Source organism: Ornithorhynchus anatinus, chromosome 2 (genome assembly GCF_004115215.2).
Source record: "Ornithorhynchus anatinus isolate Pmale09 chromosome 2, mOrnAna1.pri.v4, whole genome shotgun sequence".
Classification (NCBI taxonomy): Eukaryota; Metazoa; Chordata; class Mammalia; order Monotremata; family Ornithorhynchidae; genus Ornithorhynchus; species Ornithorhynchus anatinus.
Genome location: NC_041729.1, coordinates 13,502,872 through 13,519,623, shown reverse-complemented (window position 1 = coordinate 13,519,623; position 16,752 = coordinate 13,502,872). Strand labels below are relative to the sequence as shown.

At 43.1% G+C, this 16,752-nt stretch overlaps 1 protein-coding gene across 1 annotated transcript in view; it reads left to right on the top strand.

Moving 5' to 3' along the window:
- The window catches only part of LOC100077095 (transmembrane protein 132C), a 427,350-nt gene that overhangs the window by 128,739 nt on the left and 281,859 nt on the right, over positions 1–16,752 (top strand). Inside the window, exon 2 of the mRNA XM_029058125.1 lies at positions 7,976–8,864. Within this exon, the coding sequence (XP_028913958.1) occupies positions 7,976–8,864 (889 nt within the window). The remainder of the gene's footprint in view (positions 1–7,975; positions 8,865–16,752) is intronic.

The window sequence follows — 16,752 nt, the reverse complement described above, 5'->3', positions numbered from 1 at the left end:
CTCCTATTTAGTCTGTGGGACAGGGACTATGTGTGGTCTAATAAACTTGTATCTACCCCAGCGCTTAAAACAGTGTTTGATGCATAATAAGTGCTTAACAAATGCAAAAAAAAAACCATTCATTTTTCCAGGGGACTTTTAGACTTTGCTATACACAACTTCAGCCAGTCCGTCGGAGAAGCTGCAAAAGCAACCCAATAGAATTCTCCAGTGGTTTCCCATCTTCTGCAGCAAAGATTCCTCACCATTGACATTAAGGGTCTGCATGCACGCTCTCCATTTTATCCCCTGTCCTCATCTGCACCTCTTCTGCTGCCACACTTCACTAGCCTTCCCACTCTCACTTCCTCCATGTCAAACCCCTTGCTCATCTTTCTTCTCGGCCCTATCACCCCTTTTCTCCCCAAATCTGTCAGACCACAATCCTCCTTTTCCAAATAAAAATGAACCCGAGTATGAGAGTGAATAGGACAGATCACTTAATCAATCAATGGAATATTTTGAGTGTTTACCATGTGCAGAGCACTGCAGTAAACTCTTGGGAGAGTACAGTATAATAGACGCAACCCCTGCCTTCATGGAGGTTTACAGTCTAGTTGGGGGGATAGACAGTAATGTAAATTACAGTTAGGGGAAGCACTGGAGTATAAGGTTATGTACATGTCTGTGTCCTCCTCTTGACCGTTAGCTTGTTATGGACAGGGAACGTGCCTGCTAATTCTGTTGTATTCTCCCAAGTGCCTAGTTCAGTGCTCTGAAGATGGAAAATGCTCAATAAATATGATTGATTGATTGATTAATAAATGATAGGGGGGAGGGGGAAGGGATGACGGAGTGAGTACCCAAATGCTCAGCGGGTTGCAAGTGTAATAAGAGGAAACACCTTCATTTTCCTCCATTTTTTTCCTCTGTCAGGAAATGGAATACCTTATTGTTTTCTGCAAGGGCATCTGGCAAACTCTTGGACTCAAGGGAAATCAATTCCACAATTCTAGCATCCAGAGGGTCTCATTTATGTGTTTATGGGCCAGTTTATATATTAAAAGACAGCCTCTTGGCTATCCCTACAAAGCTTTTAATTCGTAACTCCAGCCTTTGGGCAGTACGTATCTGAGGCCCTTCCGGAACTGCCCCTCGGCTAGTGCTGTCTAAGACTCGGGTTTTCCCTTTCCAGAGTGTTTAGAGCTTTTATTCCCAGATTATTACTTCTTCCTCTTTGCCCATCCATTTAGGTAACAGGTTCTTGTAGGCTTTTCCTGAGAGCAGAAAAACCAACAATCTCACAATCCCCAAAACTGTGTACCCTTTGAAGACTTTTTTACTCATCCTGTCCCACGGAACTTAGGTACTTATGCTTATACTCTATTTTTTCTCCCGCCTGAATTTAATTTTAATATATGTCTCTCCCTGAAGACTGAAAGGTCCATGTGGGTAGAGATTGTGTCTACTAATTCTACAGTATTGTAGTTTCCCAAGTGCTTGGCACAGTTTTCTGCACCCGGTAAGTGCTCAGTAAATGCCACTGATTGATTGGCATTACCATGGAATTCACTTAAATAGAAAAGTGATGCAGTAAATAGCAGTATTCTGAAAGGTAAATGGCAACATAAGACAAAAAAAGAAGAAGAATGCTAAATATGGATGCTCTCAGTTTAGTACTCAGACACCGGCAAAGTTATTTAAAACCGCAGCTGATTTTACCAAACAGAACACTATTTAGGGGCCTTAAACTCCCAAAAAGTTGAAAGAGAGAGGACCCTTTTAAGGTAAAGTGAAATCGGAGAAGCAGCGAGGCCTAGGAAAGAGAGCAGCAGGCCTGGGAGTCAGAAGGACTTCTGCCAGTGTCTTGCTGTGTGACCTTAAACAAGTCACTTAACTTCTCTTAACCTCAGTTTCCTCAGTTGTAAAATGAGGATGCTTGTTGTCTCTCCTACTTAGATTGAGAGTTCTGTGCAGCACAGGGGCTGTGTCAGACCTAATTCACTTGTACCTTCCCAAGCATTCAGTACAGTGTTTGACACATAGTAAACATTTAACAGATGCCATAAAAAAAAAAAAGGAAATCTGAATAAATTCATTGTTGGGCCACCAGTTGTATGCAGTTCTATGACTTGGGATCTGTGGGGTATTGATTGGGTTTGAGGTGGAACGGAGGACTCTGCACCATGTGCCATGGAGAGAAGATGATTGGTCTAATTATTTCACAGAGTATATAGAGGTCAGGGCACTTTGCTGGGGATGAATGATAATAATAATGATAATGGTGGTATTTGTTAAGCGCTTACAATGTGCAAAGCACTGTTCTAAGCGCTGGGGGATACAGAGTGATCAGATTGTCCCACATGGGGCTCAAGTTTAAATCCCCATTTTACAGATGAGGTAACTGAGGCACAGAGAAGTTAAGTGACTTGCCCAAAGTCACACAGCTAGCAAGCAGCAGAGCCGGCATTAGAACCCATGACCTCTGGCTCCCAAGCCCAGGCTATTTCCATTGAGCCACGCTGCTTCTCTGACCACCTACCTCCAGTCTCCAATCTCCAATCCATCCTCTATGTTGGGCAAAGCTCATCATGGACAGGGAATGTGTTGGTTTATTGTTATTTTTCTACTCCCCCAAGCTCTTAATACAGTGCTCTGCCCACAGTAAGTGCTCAATAAATACAGTTAACTGACTGACTCATGGCTAGTGGTAGAGTAGTGTGGCATGGAGTGGAGTGATGAAAGGATCAGTGTGTCCTGGTGCCATATTTTATTGCACGCCTTTCTACCTCCCTTAATGCTCTGGGAGTTGGCGTCAGCAAAGAGGGCAGCCATTTTGAATGTCCCCATAATTCCAAACCACAGGGAATCCTGGCTTCTCTTAAGGTGCTGGAAATGGCACCATTTTCCTTCTCGGCCCACCACCCGGTTCCCTACACCTCCAGCTCACGGTCAGTATCATGTTCCCTATAGTCTCCTTCTCTTTGTAACCTTGACAAAGGATATTTATGTATTTATATTTATTAATATCTGTCTTTCAAGACTGAAAGCTCTTCGTAGGCAGGGAGTGTGTCTACCAACTTTCTGTTGAACTCTTTTCAAGTGCTTAGTGCAGTGCTCTGCACACGGTTATTGCTCAAATACCACTGAGCGATTGACATATTTGTTGTCAGAGTCAATCAATCACATTTATTGAATGCTTACTGTGTGCAGAGCACAGTACTGAGCGCTTGGGAGACTACAACACAATATAACAGATAAATTTCGTGCCCACAGTGAGCTTACAGTCTAGAGGGGGAGACAGAGATTAATATAAATAAATTACAGATATATACATAAGTGCTTTGAGGCTGGGTGGGGTGGTGAGTAAAGGGAGTAATGCAGAGCAACGCAGAAGGGAGTTGGAAAAGAGGAAATGAGGGCTTAGGGAAGGCCTCTTGGAGGAGGTGGGCCTTCAATGAGGCTTTGAAGGGGAAAGGAATTGTCTGTTGGATATGAAAAGGGAGAGTGCTCCGGGCCAGAGGCAGGTTGTGTCTGAGAGGTCGGCTGCGAGATGGAAAGCCGATGGCGAGGAGTTTCTGTCTGAGGCGGAGGTGGATGGGCAACCGCTGGAGGTTCTTGAGGAGGGGGGAAACATGGACTGAGCGCTTTTGCAGAAAAATCATCCGGTCAGCAGACTGAAGTATGAACTGGAAGAGACAGGAGGCAAGGACTCACCTACACTCTGCATCTTTGAATTTAAAAACCACACCATTTTATATGAAAACGGGTTCCAAGTTAATTGCATGTAACCACATATTTATATACCCCAACCTAACGTAACTTTTTAGAAGACTGCCTTGATCCTGGAAGGCTCAGAGCTGTCACTCTAGCTCACTCAGCAACTGCTGGCACTTATCCTGGGCAAGAGACTCTTTGAAAGGGTCAATTAAAGATCTCAGTTGTTAGATGTTCTATCAACTGTTTGACAACTTTCCAATAAAGGTGTGACTCAGTTAAGAGAGTATCACAGTGGAAGTGGGCATGTTCTTATCATGCTTCTTTTTGATTAAAGACATAAAATATTGCCCCCGGGGACGTATGAGTGTGTAAAATAGACATTATTGCTGCTGTTTTTAAAGAACACAGATGGTGCGGGTGATCTTATGACGGTAGGTTATTCATTGGAATTTTTTTCAACAGATTTAATGCAGTTGTTTTATGATTCTTCTGGTGGTTAACAACATTTCCTTATTGCAGGAAATGCACTTCTTAGTTTTAAATATTAATTTTAGTGAACGGATTGGCTACAGGCGTATTTCATCCTAAATGGTCCTTTCAAAGTCATGTCTCCTAACTTCTCTGTGATAACTGTCAGCATTTCTTTGTGTGGGGAGAGAATCTCTCTCATCCCCAGAGAATCAGCCATCTTTCCCAACGTTATCCCTATTGCAGGGTGATGTAGCTGCCAGTGTCCTCATTATTAAGCTGAGTCCTTGGAATAAAACGTATGTTTTCTTTTCAAGCATAGTAATCCTTTTCTGAAACAAACCATTGCCTTTTTTGGTGGTGTAAAAGCATTTAATTGAGTTGTACCGGAGAATTGACTCCTGGCAACCATATGTAGTCTTGAGACGAATTGGCTTTTGGATTTGGTTAAATTACTGTTTGATTTCTATGGTGGTTTTCTCATGGTGCCCTCTTTGATGATTATTTATAAGGATCCCATAGGATTTTAGAAGCAGAGAACAGGAAGGGACTCCAAGAGGTATTTTCCTAGAGTAACTGGAGAGCTGAGCGTTCATGCTATTCTTGTAGTTCTCCAGGGGAAAAGCCAGCAAAGCCTTTCATAGATCTCCGTTTCGTTCATTAACAAACCTTCCTTTGGTGTGGCCTAAACATCGTTTGCTGACGTTTTAGGTTTTTTCCAGGGACTCCCTCCCTAATTCAATCAATCAATCAATGATATTTATTGAGCACTTGTGCAGAGCACTGTATTAAGTGCTTGGGACAGTACAGTGAATCCTCACTGTGACTCTCCGCAGTCATCTGGACTCTCCTTTCAATCATATTTATTAGCCAACCCTTCTGAGCAAATTCGGGACAGACCTAGGCATTTGGAGGATCTAAAAGAAATGAAAGACCCGGACCCTACCCTCAAGGAGTGTACAAAAAGGCAGAAACAAATTATTTTCAGAGTGGGAACAGGAAGAAAAACAGATGCAGCTAATACCTGCAGAGTGTGAACAAATGAAAAGTGAATAAATCGAGAGTTTAAATTGATAAACACAGTTATTATAATGGTATTAAATGCTTACTGTGTGCCAAACAGTTTGCTAGGTGCTGGGGTAGATAGAAGATAATCGGATAGGACACGGTCAATCAATCGATTAATTGTATTTATTGAGCACTTCCTGTGTGCAGAGCTCTGTACTAAGTGCTTTTGAGAGTACAGTATAACAAGTTGGCAGACACAGTCCCTGCTCACAGTGAGCTCTAAGAGGGAAGGAGGATGTGTATTTTATACCCATTTTGCAGGTAAGGAAATTGAGGCATAGAGAAGTGAAGTGACTTGTCCAAGGTCACGCAGCAAGCAATTGCCTGACTGCCAGGTTAGTACTCCTGTGGCTAGGCCATGATGCTCTTGCTGCAATGGGAATCCTTTCCGAGAGGCTCTGTGGACAAATGCTTACTGTTCTGCGTCGCCTGACCTCACGAACAAGGCTTTGGGGAGGTTGGACTGAGTTTTGTTCTCATTGTAAAGTCCTAGGCCTGATCAAATGGACCCCTGTGTTAATCATTCACTGGGGTCCGAATTTTTAAATCCCTCTGTTTATTTTTGAAAGAAAAGCATTCGCCGTACGAATTAATTATTTGTAGGTGGCCTTTTCGAAAATATTAGAAACAACATTGAGCTGAGCAGCCACTGCTTGAAAAAAAATAAAAGAAATCCCGAGCCAAAGCTGTGCCTGGCGAGCTTTAATCTTGGCCAAGTTCTCAATGCCTGGGTTTTTCTAAGGCTCTAAAGCTAGTGGGTTTCAATGGAAATGCTGACACAACCTTAACTAGAGAGGTGCAAACATGCCCTTGCAATTAGTGACCCAAGAAGAAGGCTTCTGGGCTGGGGGTGATGGGGGAAGGGAACGTTATTTCTTTGAAAAAGCAATCTTTGCAGCAGAGCCTGTTTGGCTGCAGTGCAAAAACTAACTTTGATCTGCTAGCCAGTGCCCTGCAGTGAAAATGATTAGCAGGGTTTGGAGAGCTGAGTCTGAAAGAGCCTTCCCAATATGCTGAATACTGTGTGCGTGCTGCGATTAAAGGCCGAGGCAGAAGGAGAGTGGGAGGAAGGCTGAGAAGGGGAAGAGAAAAGAGTTATCCATCCTTTACCCTATATGAATGAGTGTTTGTTGGCGGATTTGCGAGCCTCTGCCTGAAAGGGGATGGGCTCTCTAATCAGCCTTGCAACGTTAGCAAATTGGGTCACCTTAACCTCTTGCATCCCGGAAATCACAGTTTCTGGGTGCATCTACCCAATCCACCCTGTCCCTCTGTTCGGGAACACCTAAGGACTCTTGACGTTGGGAGGACAAGGACATCCCAGGAATTTCTGGTGATGTTTCCGCCAGCACCCACTCAGCAGACTCAGAATTGGACTGGCAAGGAACTGAGATGACCCCTCTTTCTCTCTCTTGAAGTGGAGGCGCTAAAATGACGATGGTACTCCAGTACTCATGAACTTCCGTATATCCATCCTCAGCAATCACTTATCTGTTTACGCTTAGAGAAGCAGCGTGGCTCAGTGGAAAGAGCACAGGCTTGGGAGTCAGAGGTCATGGGTTCTAATCCCCGCTCCGCTTCTTGTCAGCTGTGTGACTTTGGGCAAATCTCTTCACTTCTCCGTGCCTCAGTTACCTCATCTGTAAAATGGGGATTAAGACTGTGAGCCCCACGTGGGACAACCTGATTACCTTCTATCTCCTCAAGTGCTTAGAACTGTGCTGGCAGGGACTGTCTCTATCTGTTGCTGACTTGTTCATTCCAAGCGCTTAGTACAGTGCTCTGCACATAGTAAGCGCTCAATAAATACTATTGAATGAATGAATGAACATAGTAAGTGCTTAACAAATCATCATAATCATCATCTTCATTATTCCATTGAGGTCTCCACCATGTATTGTGATGACTTTGTAAATAAGCCTATTTCTGCCTTTCCCATTAGAGTCCAAGCTCTTCGTCTACTGGTAATGTGTCGCTTTCTTTCTACTTTCCAACTGCTTAAGGCAGTGCATTGTAAGCCGTAGGAGCTTAATGCACATTTGACTTTGAAAACATAGTTTTGCTTGTTAAGCCCAGACCGCTTTCGGTAGAAAGGTGAGAATGTCTAGACCAGTCAGAGAAGGATGAGAGGGATCCATGACGGGGAAAAGTACCGCTCTGTTTCAAGTCAAGTAGATGCAGGATGAAATGGTTTTCAAAGACGACAGCTCCTCCACTGTTGACATCCATAAGTGACTCTGAAAAGGCTGAGGTCCCGCAGACCTTTTCACATTGCTTCCATGAGGATGTCCTCTGGTTTGTGGCTAAGAATCCTGTTTATTCAGCCGTTGTGTTTGCACTCGATAAATAGGCTTGATTACCTCCTCGATGACTCTGAACGGAGAATTCCGCAATGGGGATGAGAGACTCATTTATCCCACTGTTTCCCAAACTTTACCTGTCATCATCCCAAAAGGTGGAGCACTGCCAACTTGGATATTACCACGTATCCATGGGCATTTTACCGAGGACAGATCGTATCCATATATCTACCTCATTTATCTATCAGTTTTGTCTTTGAGGAGGCTAACCAATATTTCCTCCACAGATCCTATACCGTAATAATGAACAGAGAATTTCCAGAAGAAACGTGAGATGTAGGGAATATTTTTCTATTTCTTATCTATAAATGGCCAGATGACCTACGTTAGCTTTTAAAGAACACGTTAACCATTCTTTTCACGTCTTTGTCTTCTCACAGTAATCGAGGGCCGAGGAGTCATGGACACTTTACAGAGATTTTCGTCACTACCGACGTATCTACCTGTGAGCTATCACATCCTTAGTGCTGAGACTTCATTCTTTCTCAAAGAAGCCAACCAGGATTTTATGAGGAACTCCAGTTTGCAATCCAGAGTCGAGTCATTCTTCACCTATAAAGCCAAGAGCCCCCCCGTGTTGAACGCTAGCTACGGACCGTTTTCTGTTGAACAAATTGTACCTCCTGACCTGATGCCATCTTCCAGTTTTTTTGGCTCTACCAATAAATTTACCTTTAACTGGAAGCTGAAGGCATACATCCTGAGTGAGAAGATTTACCCGAACAGGCCCAAAGTCCAGATCTTGTTCTACATCGCAGGCAGGGATTGGGACGACTACAGCATGGCAGAAAGACTGCCTTGCCTGAGGGTGTTCGCTTTTCGGGAGACCCGGGAGGTGAGAGGCAGCTGCAGGCTGGCCGGGGACCTCGGCCTGTGCGTCGTGGAGCTGGAGCTCCTGTCCGGCTGGTTCAGCCCCCCGACGGTCGTCGCCGGGCGGAAGAAGGCCCCGGGCCAATCGGAAGGGAGTCCTGTGGAACTTTACTACACCATCCAACCGGGGGACGAGAAGGGAGAGTGCACCACCGAGGATGGAAGGAAGGGCAATGCAATCCGTCCCGGGAAGGAAGGTCTGGGGGAAACTACATCCCACTTGCAAAGGATTGGCACCGTTGCCCTTTATCAGAACCCGGAGTCTTCTCAGCTCATCGAGCTCCGACTGGATGGTGACGTGGTTATCTGGCTGCCGTCGAAGCCTGCCAAGCAAGGAGAGGTGATTAGTGCATATGTGACCATTGCCTACAACTCCACCATTGATCTGTTCATCCTGAGGTAATTGGTTTTCTTGTTGTTTGGATTTCCTGGATTGGTTCGGGAGCTCTCCGCCTCCCTCCTCTTCTCCCCGGCTTCACTGGATTCCCATGAACCTATGGAGGGAAGTGGTTTGAGTGGTTCAATATCACTTGTGTTGGGACTTGCGTTGGTAGTCCCATGACCCGGATAAGTTTGGAAAGTGCTGGCTGGAACTTGGGGTAGGGTATTGGCGTTCTTGAGGGATTCTGTTGACTGTAGGTCACCTACGCAGTATCGAGGTTGAAGAACGAGAAGAGATAAAATACAATTATTGCATTCTTTCAATGAAATAAAGTTAAGGAAACTCATGGAATCTTTAGGATCATAGGAAACTAAGGACGAATGGCAAATTAGTAAGGTCATCTCTAGAGTGTAAGCTGTTTATGGTCAGGGAATGTGTCTGCTAATTCTGTTGTACTCTCCCGAGTGTTTAGCAGAGTACCCTGCACATAGTAAGCGCTCAACAAACAGGATCAATTGATTGTCATTAATAAGAATCCCCCAGACACTCAAACTGGAGATCATTATAGGAGTAGGAACTGCTGCACTGTGACCAATGTAATGAAAATTCTTCCTGGAATTAGGACCATGTTTGAAAGGTCAACTCAGGACCCCGCACGATATTTGCTTAGTGAGAGAGCAGTCATCTTATTTCACTGGATATCGCTCTGGAGTTTAGATTCCATTCAAATGAAATGGCATTCTTTCAAGACTCTGAGCATCAGGGGCCATATTCACAGCTTCTGGATTCTTTTCCAACCATCCTTCCAGTTAGATGTAAAATCCTCGAGAGACAATGTCTAACTAGCCCCTCAATCACAAAGATGCCTGTATTATGTTTTCCCCTGTTTTGGTTTTAAATGTGAGGCACATTTTCCCACTGCTAAATAAAAATCGTTCTTTAAGAGCCCTGGGCAAACGATTTCCCAAAGGATCATGTGAGTGAAAGTGGTTTTGCCTCAGAATTCTAAGAACTAGATTAATACTGAGTGAAATAGCAACTACGGTAGAAATTAGTTCTTAAAGCAGTCATTACTGCTTGAGAATGGGTCTCATGTAGAAATACAGAAATGGGTTATCTGACATCTAGGACACTGAGGAATTTTAGCTGAAACTCACAGGGAATTTGGGGGTAATCAAAGATGTTCACTTTCTCCCTACCGCCTTATTGTGGCCCATTCCTCTTGCTCACCCACTCCCTCCTCCTGGGATTTCCTCCCTTTTCACATCTGGTAACCACTGCTCTCCCTATCTTCAAAGCCCTTCTAAAATCTCATCTCCTCCAGGGGACCTTCCCTGATGATTACTTGTGTACTAACTCTACTCTTAGTGCACTTCCACACAAATCTTTAAACTCTGTTGCTTCTTACTCCTTCCCATAATTTATTTTGCTTTCTGTCTCCCCTGCTAGATATGAGCTCCTTAGGGGAAGATATCATGTCTATTACCTCTACTGTACACTCCTAAGTGCTTAGTACAGTGCTCTGCCCAGGATAACTGCTCAATAAATCCTATTGATTAACTGTCTATTAGTCTTTCTAAGTTTGGTATCTGCTTGACTATTTCCCCACTGTAGAACCTTGAAACCTCTGTTGATCACAACAAGTAGAGAAGGCTCCCCTTTACTGGGATTTAACCTGATTTCTCATATATACATACATTATGCATATATACATATATATCAGGTTAATAAATCACTCAATAGTATTTAGTGAGAATCTGTGTAGAACATTGTACTTAATGCTTGGGAAAATACAATACCATAGATTAGACTCAAGGAGTTTGCAGTTCACTGGGGTGATAGACACTAAAATAAATGGCAGGTACGGGGAAGGAACAGAGTTTAGAGATTGTATATAAGTGCTACCAGAGGAGAAGTAAGGTGGAGGGCTGGTGATTGGATGGAGCCCTTGCTTTTATTATCATAATTATAATAAAATATAAAATAAGAAGAATTGTGGCATTTGTTAAATGCTTTCTATATGTCAGGCACTGTCCTAAGCACTGGGATAGATACAGGCAAATCATGTTGGACACAGTCCTTCTCCCACATGGGGCTCACAGTCTTAATCCCCATTTTACACCTGAGGTAACTGAGGCACAGAAAAGTGATTTGACTCACCCAAGGTCACACGACACACAAATGGCCGAGTGGGGATTAGAACTCAGGATCCTCTGACTCCTACGCCCATGCTCTGTCCACTTGGCCACACTGCTTTTCTGAAGGCAGGGTGGCAAGAGGCAGGAGCGGATGCTGAGAGGGTCTCCTGGGCTGCCATCCAGCCTGATAATTGCTACCTGGAACGGTCTCCAAATCAGAGCTCATGGAAAACAGCAACCCAGCCGGGGACGGCTTCAATTATGTATTTCGATACAGATGTCATTTTTGATATTCACAGTCTGCCTTAAATTGCTGAGATAATCTACAGGCAACTGTTTACTCAATTGAATATTAGATCCATGGGAGAGAATTTCTGCCTGTCTGTCCCTTAATATTATGTAATGTGCAAAATATTTTTCCAGATAAATCTACCTTTCATGGGCTTAGCTGTGCTAGGATCCTTCAAAGGGGTCATGGCTATTTGGTGGTAAATAATACCTTTGAAAGACAGGTGTGACTGAACCCTCTGAGAAAGTGAAGGCCATGGCAATCTGAAATCGCATTCTCTGTTTATCAATCAGTGGTATTTATTGAGCACTTACAATGTGCAGAGCACTGGAGAGGGTGGTAGTTTGGTGTATACGGAGGGGGAGGGTGTTCCAGGCTAGGAAGAGGATGTGGGAAAGGGGTTGGGGATGAGATAGCCAAGATCAGGTCACAGTAAGATGGAGGTAGAGGAGAGGAGTTTACAGCCTGGGCTGTAGTAGGAAATTAGTAAAGTGAGGTAAGATAGGCAAGGCGACTGAGCGCTTTGAAGCTGATAGTAAGGAGTTTCTGCTTAATGCAGAGGTGGATGGGCAGTCCCTGGAGGTTCTTGAGAAGCGGGGAGATGTGGACTGTACGTTTTTGTCGATAAATGATCCGCGCATCAGAATGAAATATGGATTGGAATGGGTAGAGACAGGAGGCCGGGAGATCAGTGAGAAGGCAGAGGCAGTAGTCGAGGCGGACTAAAGTCTAAATAAGTGCTGCTTGGATAGGCATGGGAGCAGTTTGGATGGAGAGAAAGGGTGGATTTTAGTAGTGCTGTGAAGGTGAAACCAACAGGATTTGGTGATAGATTGAATATTTGATTTCTCGTACTGGCCCAGTCCACCAGCTGGGTAAAGGTTACAAACGGGGGGCTGGACGCTATTGAAAATCAGTTGTTCCGAATTTGTCAGGGCATGGAGGGAAGGGTGTTCTGTGATTATGAAGAGATAGTAAGTATGTATGTTTTGGGCAGCTCACCTCCTCCAGGAGGCCTTCCCAGACTGAGCCCCCCCCTTTTCTCTGCTCCCCCTCCCCTCCCCATTGCCCTGACTCCCTCCCTCTGCTCTACCCCTCTCCCTACCCCACAGCACTTGTGTATATAGATATATTCATTTATTATCCTACTTATTTTATTAATGATATGTATATATCTATAATTCCATTTATTTATGTTGATGCTATTGATGCCCATTTACTTGTTCTGTTTTGTTGTCTGTCTCCCCCCTTCTAGACTGTGAGCCCATCGTTGGGTAGGGATTGTCTCTATTTGTTGCCGAATTATACTTTCCAAGTGCTTAGTACAGTGGTCTTTACTCAGTAAGCGCTCAATTAATAAGATTGAATGAATGAACATGTCTATTATTATTACTATTAATGGCAATAATAATAATTACTGTGGTTTTTTTTAAACACTTAACTAAGTACTGGGGTGGGTACAAGATAATCAGGTATCACATGAGGCTCAGCGTCTAAGTAGGAGGGAGAACACTAACTGATTGACTCCCCATTTTGCAGATGAGGAAAATGAGGCTCAGAGAAGTTAAGTGACTTGCCTAAGGTCACACAGGAGGAAAATGGCAGTGTTAGAACCCAGGCCTGTGCTCTTTCCAATAGGTCATATTGTTTTTGCTCCTACCAACCCTGTCAAGTTCTACTGTACTAGACCAAGAACTCAGTACAGTGTTTTGTACACAGTAAGTATTCAGTGAATACCATCATTAATTGTTATATCCAAGGACTGCAGCAGAAGACAGATGAGGAGAGAGATGCTAGATTGAGAGAGAAAAAGATAGGGGGAAAGAGATTGATCATTAGAGGCAGCCATGAAGTGAAAATTGTGTGAAGGCAGGTATGAGCAGGTGAGAGAAATAGAGTGTGTTTCCTAAATGCTATTGGGTTTGCTCCAAATTCATTTTGGACTAGAAGGACAGAGGAGGGATTTGTGGATCTAAGCTATTCATCAGATCATCTGGAGGGTGTTTTCTGTGTCATTTTTCAGTGCATATTAATGCCTTCCTGGTTTTATTCAGGCTATTTTAGGGGTATCAATCACTAAGGCCCAGAATATGACAGGGGGACACTGAATTTCACTCGTTGTCATTGATATCATGCAGTTTTCTGCTGTATCGGATAATCTGATTACTTTTCTGCCTCAAGCCATGCAACAACACTCCATTCATATTAAAATATAACTTCATGGCAAAAGTAGTTGAAAAAAGAGATCATGTCTTGCAGATTAACTAAACCATTATCTCTTAAATATAATTATTGGCCCTAAACACAACTATCTCATTCTCGTGGCCGGGTAGGGAGGACCCATATCTGCAACCCGAGTAGGACTAGAGCTGCTGGTGATGTAATTAAGATATGTGCTCTGTGGACCAGACTTTTATTTCTGAGGCTGTGGTCAGTTCCCCAAGCCCCTCACCACCCTTAAGTGAATGCCTAAAAATGCTTTTCAATAATATGATTAAAAAAAAGAAGACTGGAAGACTTAAACCACAACCAAATCACAAATCTAGCAGAGTCTAAACTCTACAAGCTCATTATGACCAGGGAACTTGTATGCTAATTCTGTTGTATTGTACTCTCCCAAGTGCTTAGTACAGTGCTCTGCACATAGTAAGTACTCAATAAATACAATTGACTGATTATGATTAATCATAATCATACATAATCAAGCTAGTGGCTGCTGGAAGAGGTTTTGCTCTGAATTTGCTCACTTAACCTGCAGGAGTGAAATATTTCAGCTCTCCTTTACTACTGAGCAAAACCAAGTTCAAACGCAGAAAACGTCTAGGTGCAGAAAACAGAATGTCTGTTTTATGATATTTAAATTTCAGGTCCTGAAACTCAGTTCCTATTCCTGTAATGTAAAAAAATGGCAAAAGTTATCAAAGCCTTACCTAGATCTGGGTTTGCTTTAGATAATTGTCTGTTCTTTCATTTTCCACCAGGCAAAAATATGCAGATTCTAATAGAGCACTGCAGAGAGAGTTTGCTACTTGTCTTGACTGTGAATTTGGGACATTTAAAAATCTTGACACTCAGTTTTCCCAACTGCCGAAATTCACTTTGTGATTACATTTCACCGAGAGACTTTTTAAAAATTAATTTTTCCAAAATATCTAAAATTCATTTTCTGATTAAATTTTAACCAGATTATTTTTGCCACTTAATTTGCCCATTACATTGGGAGAGTTTTTTTTAACTTCAGTTTGTCGTAGTAAATGTATTCTTCTTGCCCTGAGAGAAGTTCAAAACTCAAAATTTTATCTTTTCTTGGAAAAGAGGTAGAAGTAGTTTGTTGCTTGATCACCGTTCTTCTCTTGCTCTCTCCCTCCGCCTTCCTTTGCATTCATCTTTTCTTATCAAAGTGATGCTGCTTGTCAGTTGTCCTAATATATGCTTAAAAGTATTTTTCCTATCGCTTATAATGCCAACTCCATCTGTAGCAATAAATGGGACATAAAGTTCTCGTAATGCGGGACTCCTCCCTTGTTCTTACATTCTTTATCTGACAGAGAACTAATACTTAAATCTTTCAACGGCCCCCTCCCCCGGACACCACGTTGCCTATACGAAAGGAACCAAGTGTGTGAATGTGACGTCGAGAGTGTGCAAAATAACCTCCTTTTAATATATGCTCCGATTCCATTCAACTTTCTCTCTTGTTTTAAAAGATTCACTTGGTGACACATTGGCAATTTTTTTCACCACCTCTGGTTGCTTTTAACTGATTTGGAATAAGCTCTTGGTTGAAATATTGTTGAGGAAATTTGAATTAGGGAAATGGAGAGCTGCTCTTTGACACATGAGCCTTTCATGTACCTGAAAAAATAGTAGTCACCAACAGATTATTATGGTCTCAGATTATATCCGATTATTTTCCAGTCTGAAAGCCTGGCCACAATTCACAGTGAATTACCAGTAGAGAGGAAATGAACACCTTGTAAGTACTTTGTTTGTGCAGGTATAATAGCCTTCTCCCGGCTGTGGCAATAAAGTAATTCTGTTCTTTGGAATATGCCTGTCTGACTCTGGTTTAGTAAATAACATAGATACAATCTATTGAAATCAAGGCCAATTATAGTGTTTACTAAAGAACATTGCAAATAATCAACTCCATGATAAAGGTTTTTTTGTTTTTTTTAATACACTGGTAACATCAGAAAAGTGGTTTTTATTTTTCAAAGACTGAAAGAGAGCACATCAGTGATATTGCATCAGGGAGCAGAGTATCACACTCCAATTAGTTTAATTTCATTAGTTGTTAATGAGCACTTCCCATGGATTTTGCAGTGCAAGATGAATGAGCCTATCAGATATGTGACTGACTTTCAGAAATGATAAATCGATGCAAATGTTCTTCAGGAAAACAAAAGCCAAAGATAAGACTTTACTGACACAAAGGACTATGGCACCAAATGAGCAAAGCGTTCTTGGCAGGGAGATGGAACATGACCAGATTGGGGATTTTCTGTCTGAGAGCATGAGCTGACCTGCTTTCCCCATCGGACTGCAAGCTCCTAGAGGACAAAGCCTCGTTCGCATTAGCGACAGCATTATTTATTGAATCACATATTACTCATTTAGGGACTACCCAATCAATCAGAAGTATTTACTGAGTGCTTACTTTGTTCCGAGCACTGTACTAAGCACTTGGGAGAGTAGAGTACAGTAAAGCTGATAGAGCTGAGTGAAATACACTCCCTGCGTGTCCTCGGCCCTCCCACCATTCGTTCAGTCATTCTGTTGTATTTATTGAGTGCTTACTGTGTGCAGACCACTGTTCTAAGCCCTTGGGAGAGTACAATACAACAGTAAATAGAAAAAATCGTGGGCCACCACGGCCGAGAAACTCTCTGCTTGCCTCTGCTGTTCTCTGTGCATGCCAGGTGTGGTTTAAAAGCCACTGCTCTGCCTTCTCTGCCCCTCTTCACATCCAGAGTTGAACCGAACATCCGGCATTTGGAGGCTCCCCTCCCTGCATGCTCTCAGTCCCCTTTGCTGGGACTGAGCTAACTGTTTTCCCTCCCTACTACCTAGGGTCAGCGCCAGATCCCCTCTGCATCATCGTGGAGACCATGTCCCATCCTGCTTTCCCCCTCCCTGGCAGGAATGAGAACAAGAATGTAGCAAAAAGTCTCAGATAACCTCCATAAGACTCGTGGCTGTAAAGCCATTACCGTGGGCTCGGAATCATGAGAAGACATTCATTCTGCTTCTCTAACTCCAGGTCCCTATTAACTTTAACAACAATAATGATGGTATTTATTAAGCACTTACTATGTGCCAGGGACTGTACTAAGTGCCGGGGTGGATATAAGCAAACCGAGTTGGACACGGTTCCTGTCCCACATGGGACTTACAGTCTCAGTCCCCACTGTGAATTGTGCATGTGTCCTTTTCCTTTTCCTTTTTGCCATTTTAATGTTTCAGTGTTTCATTTCT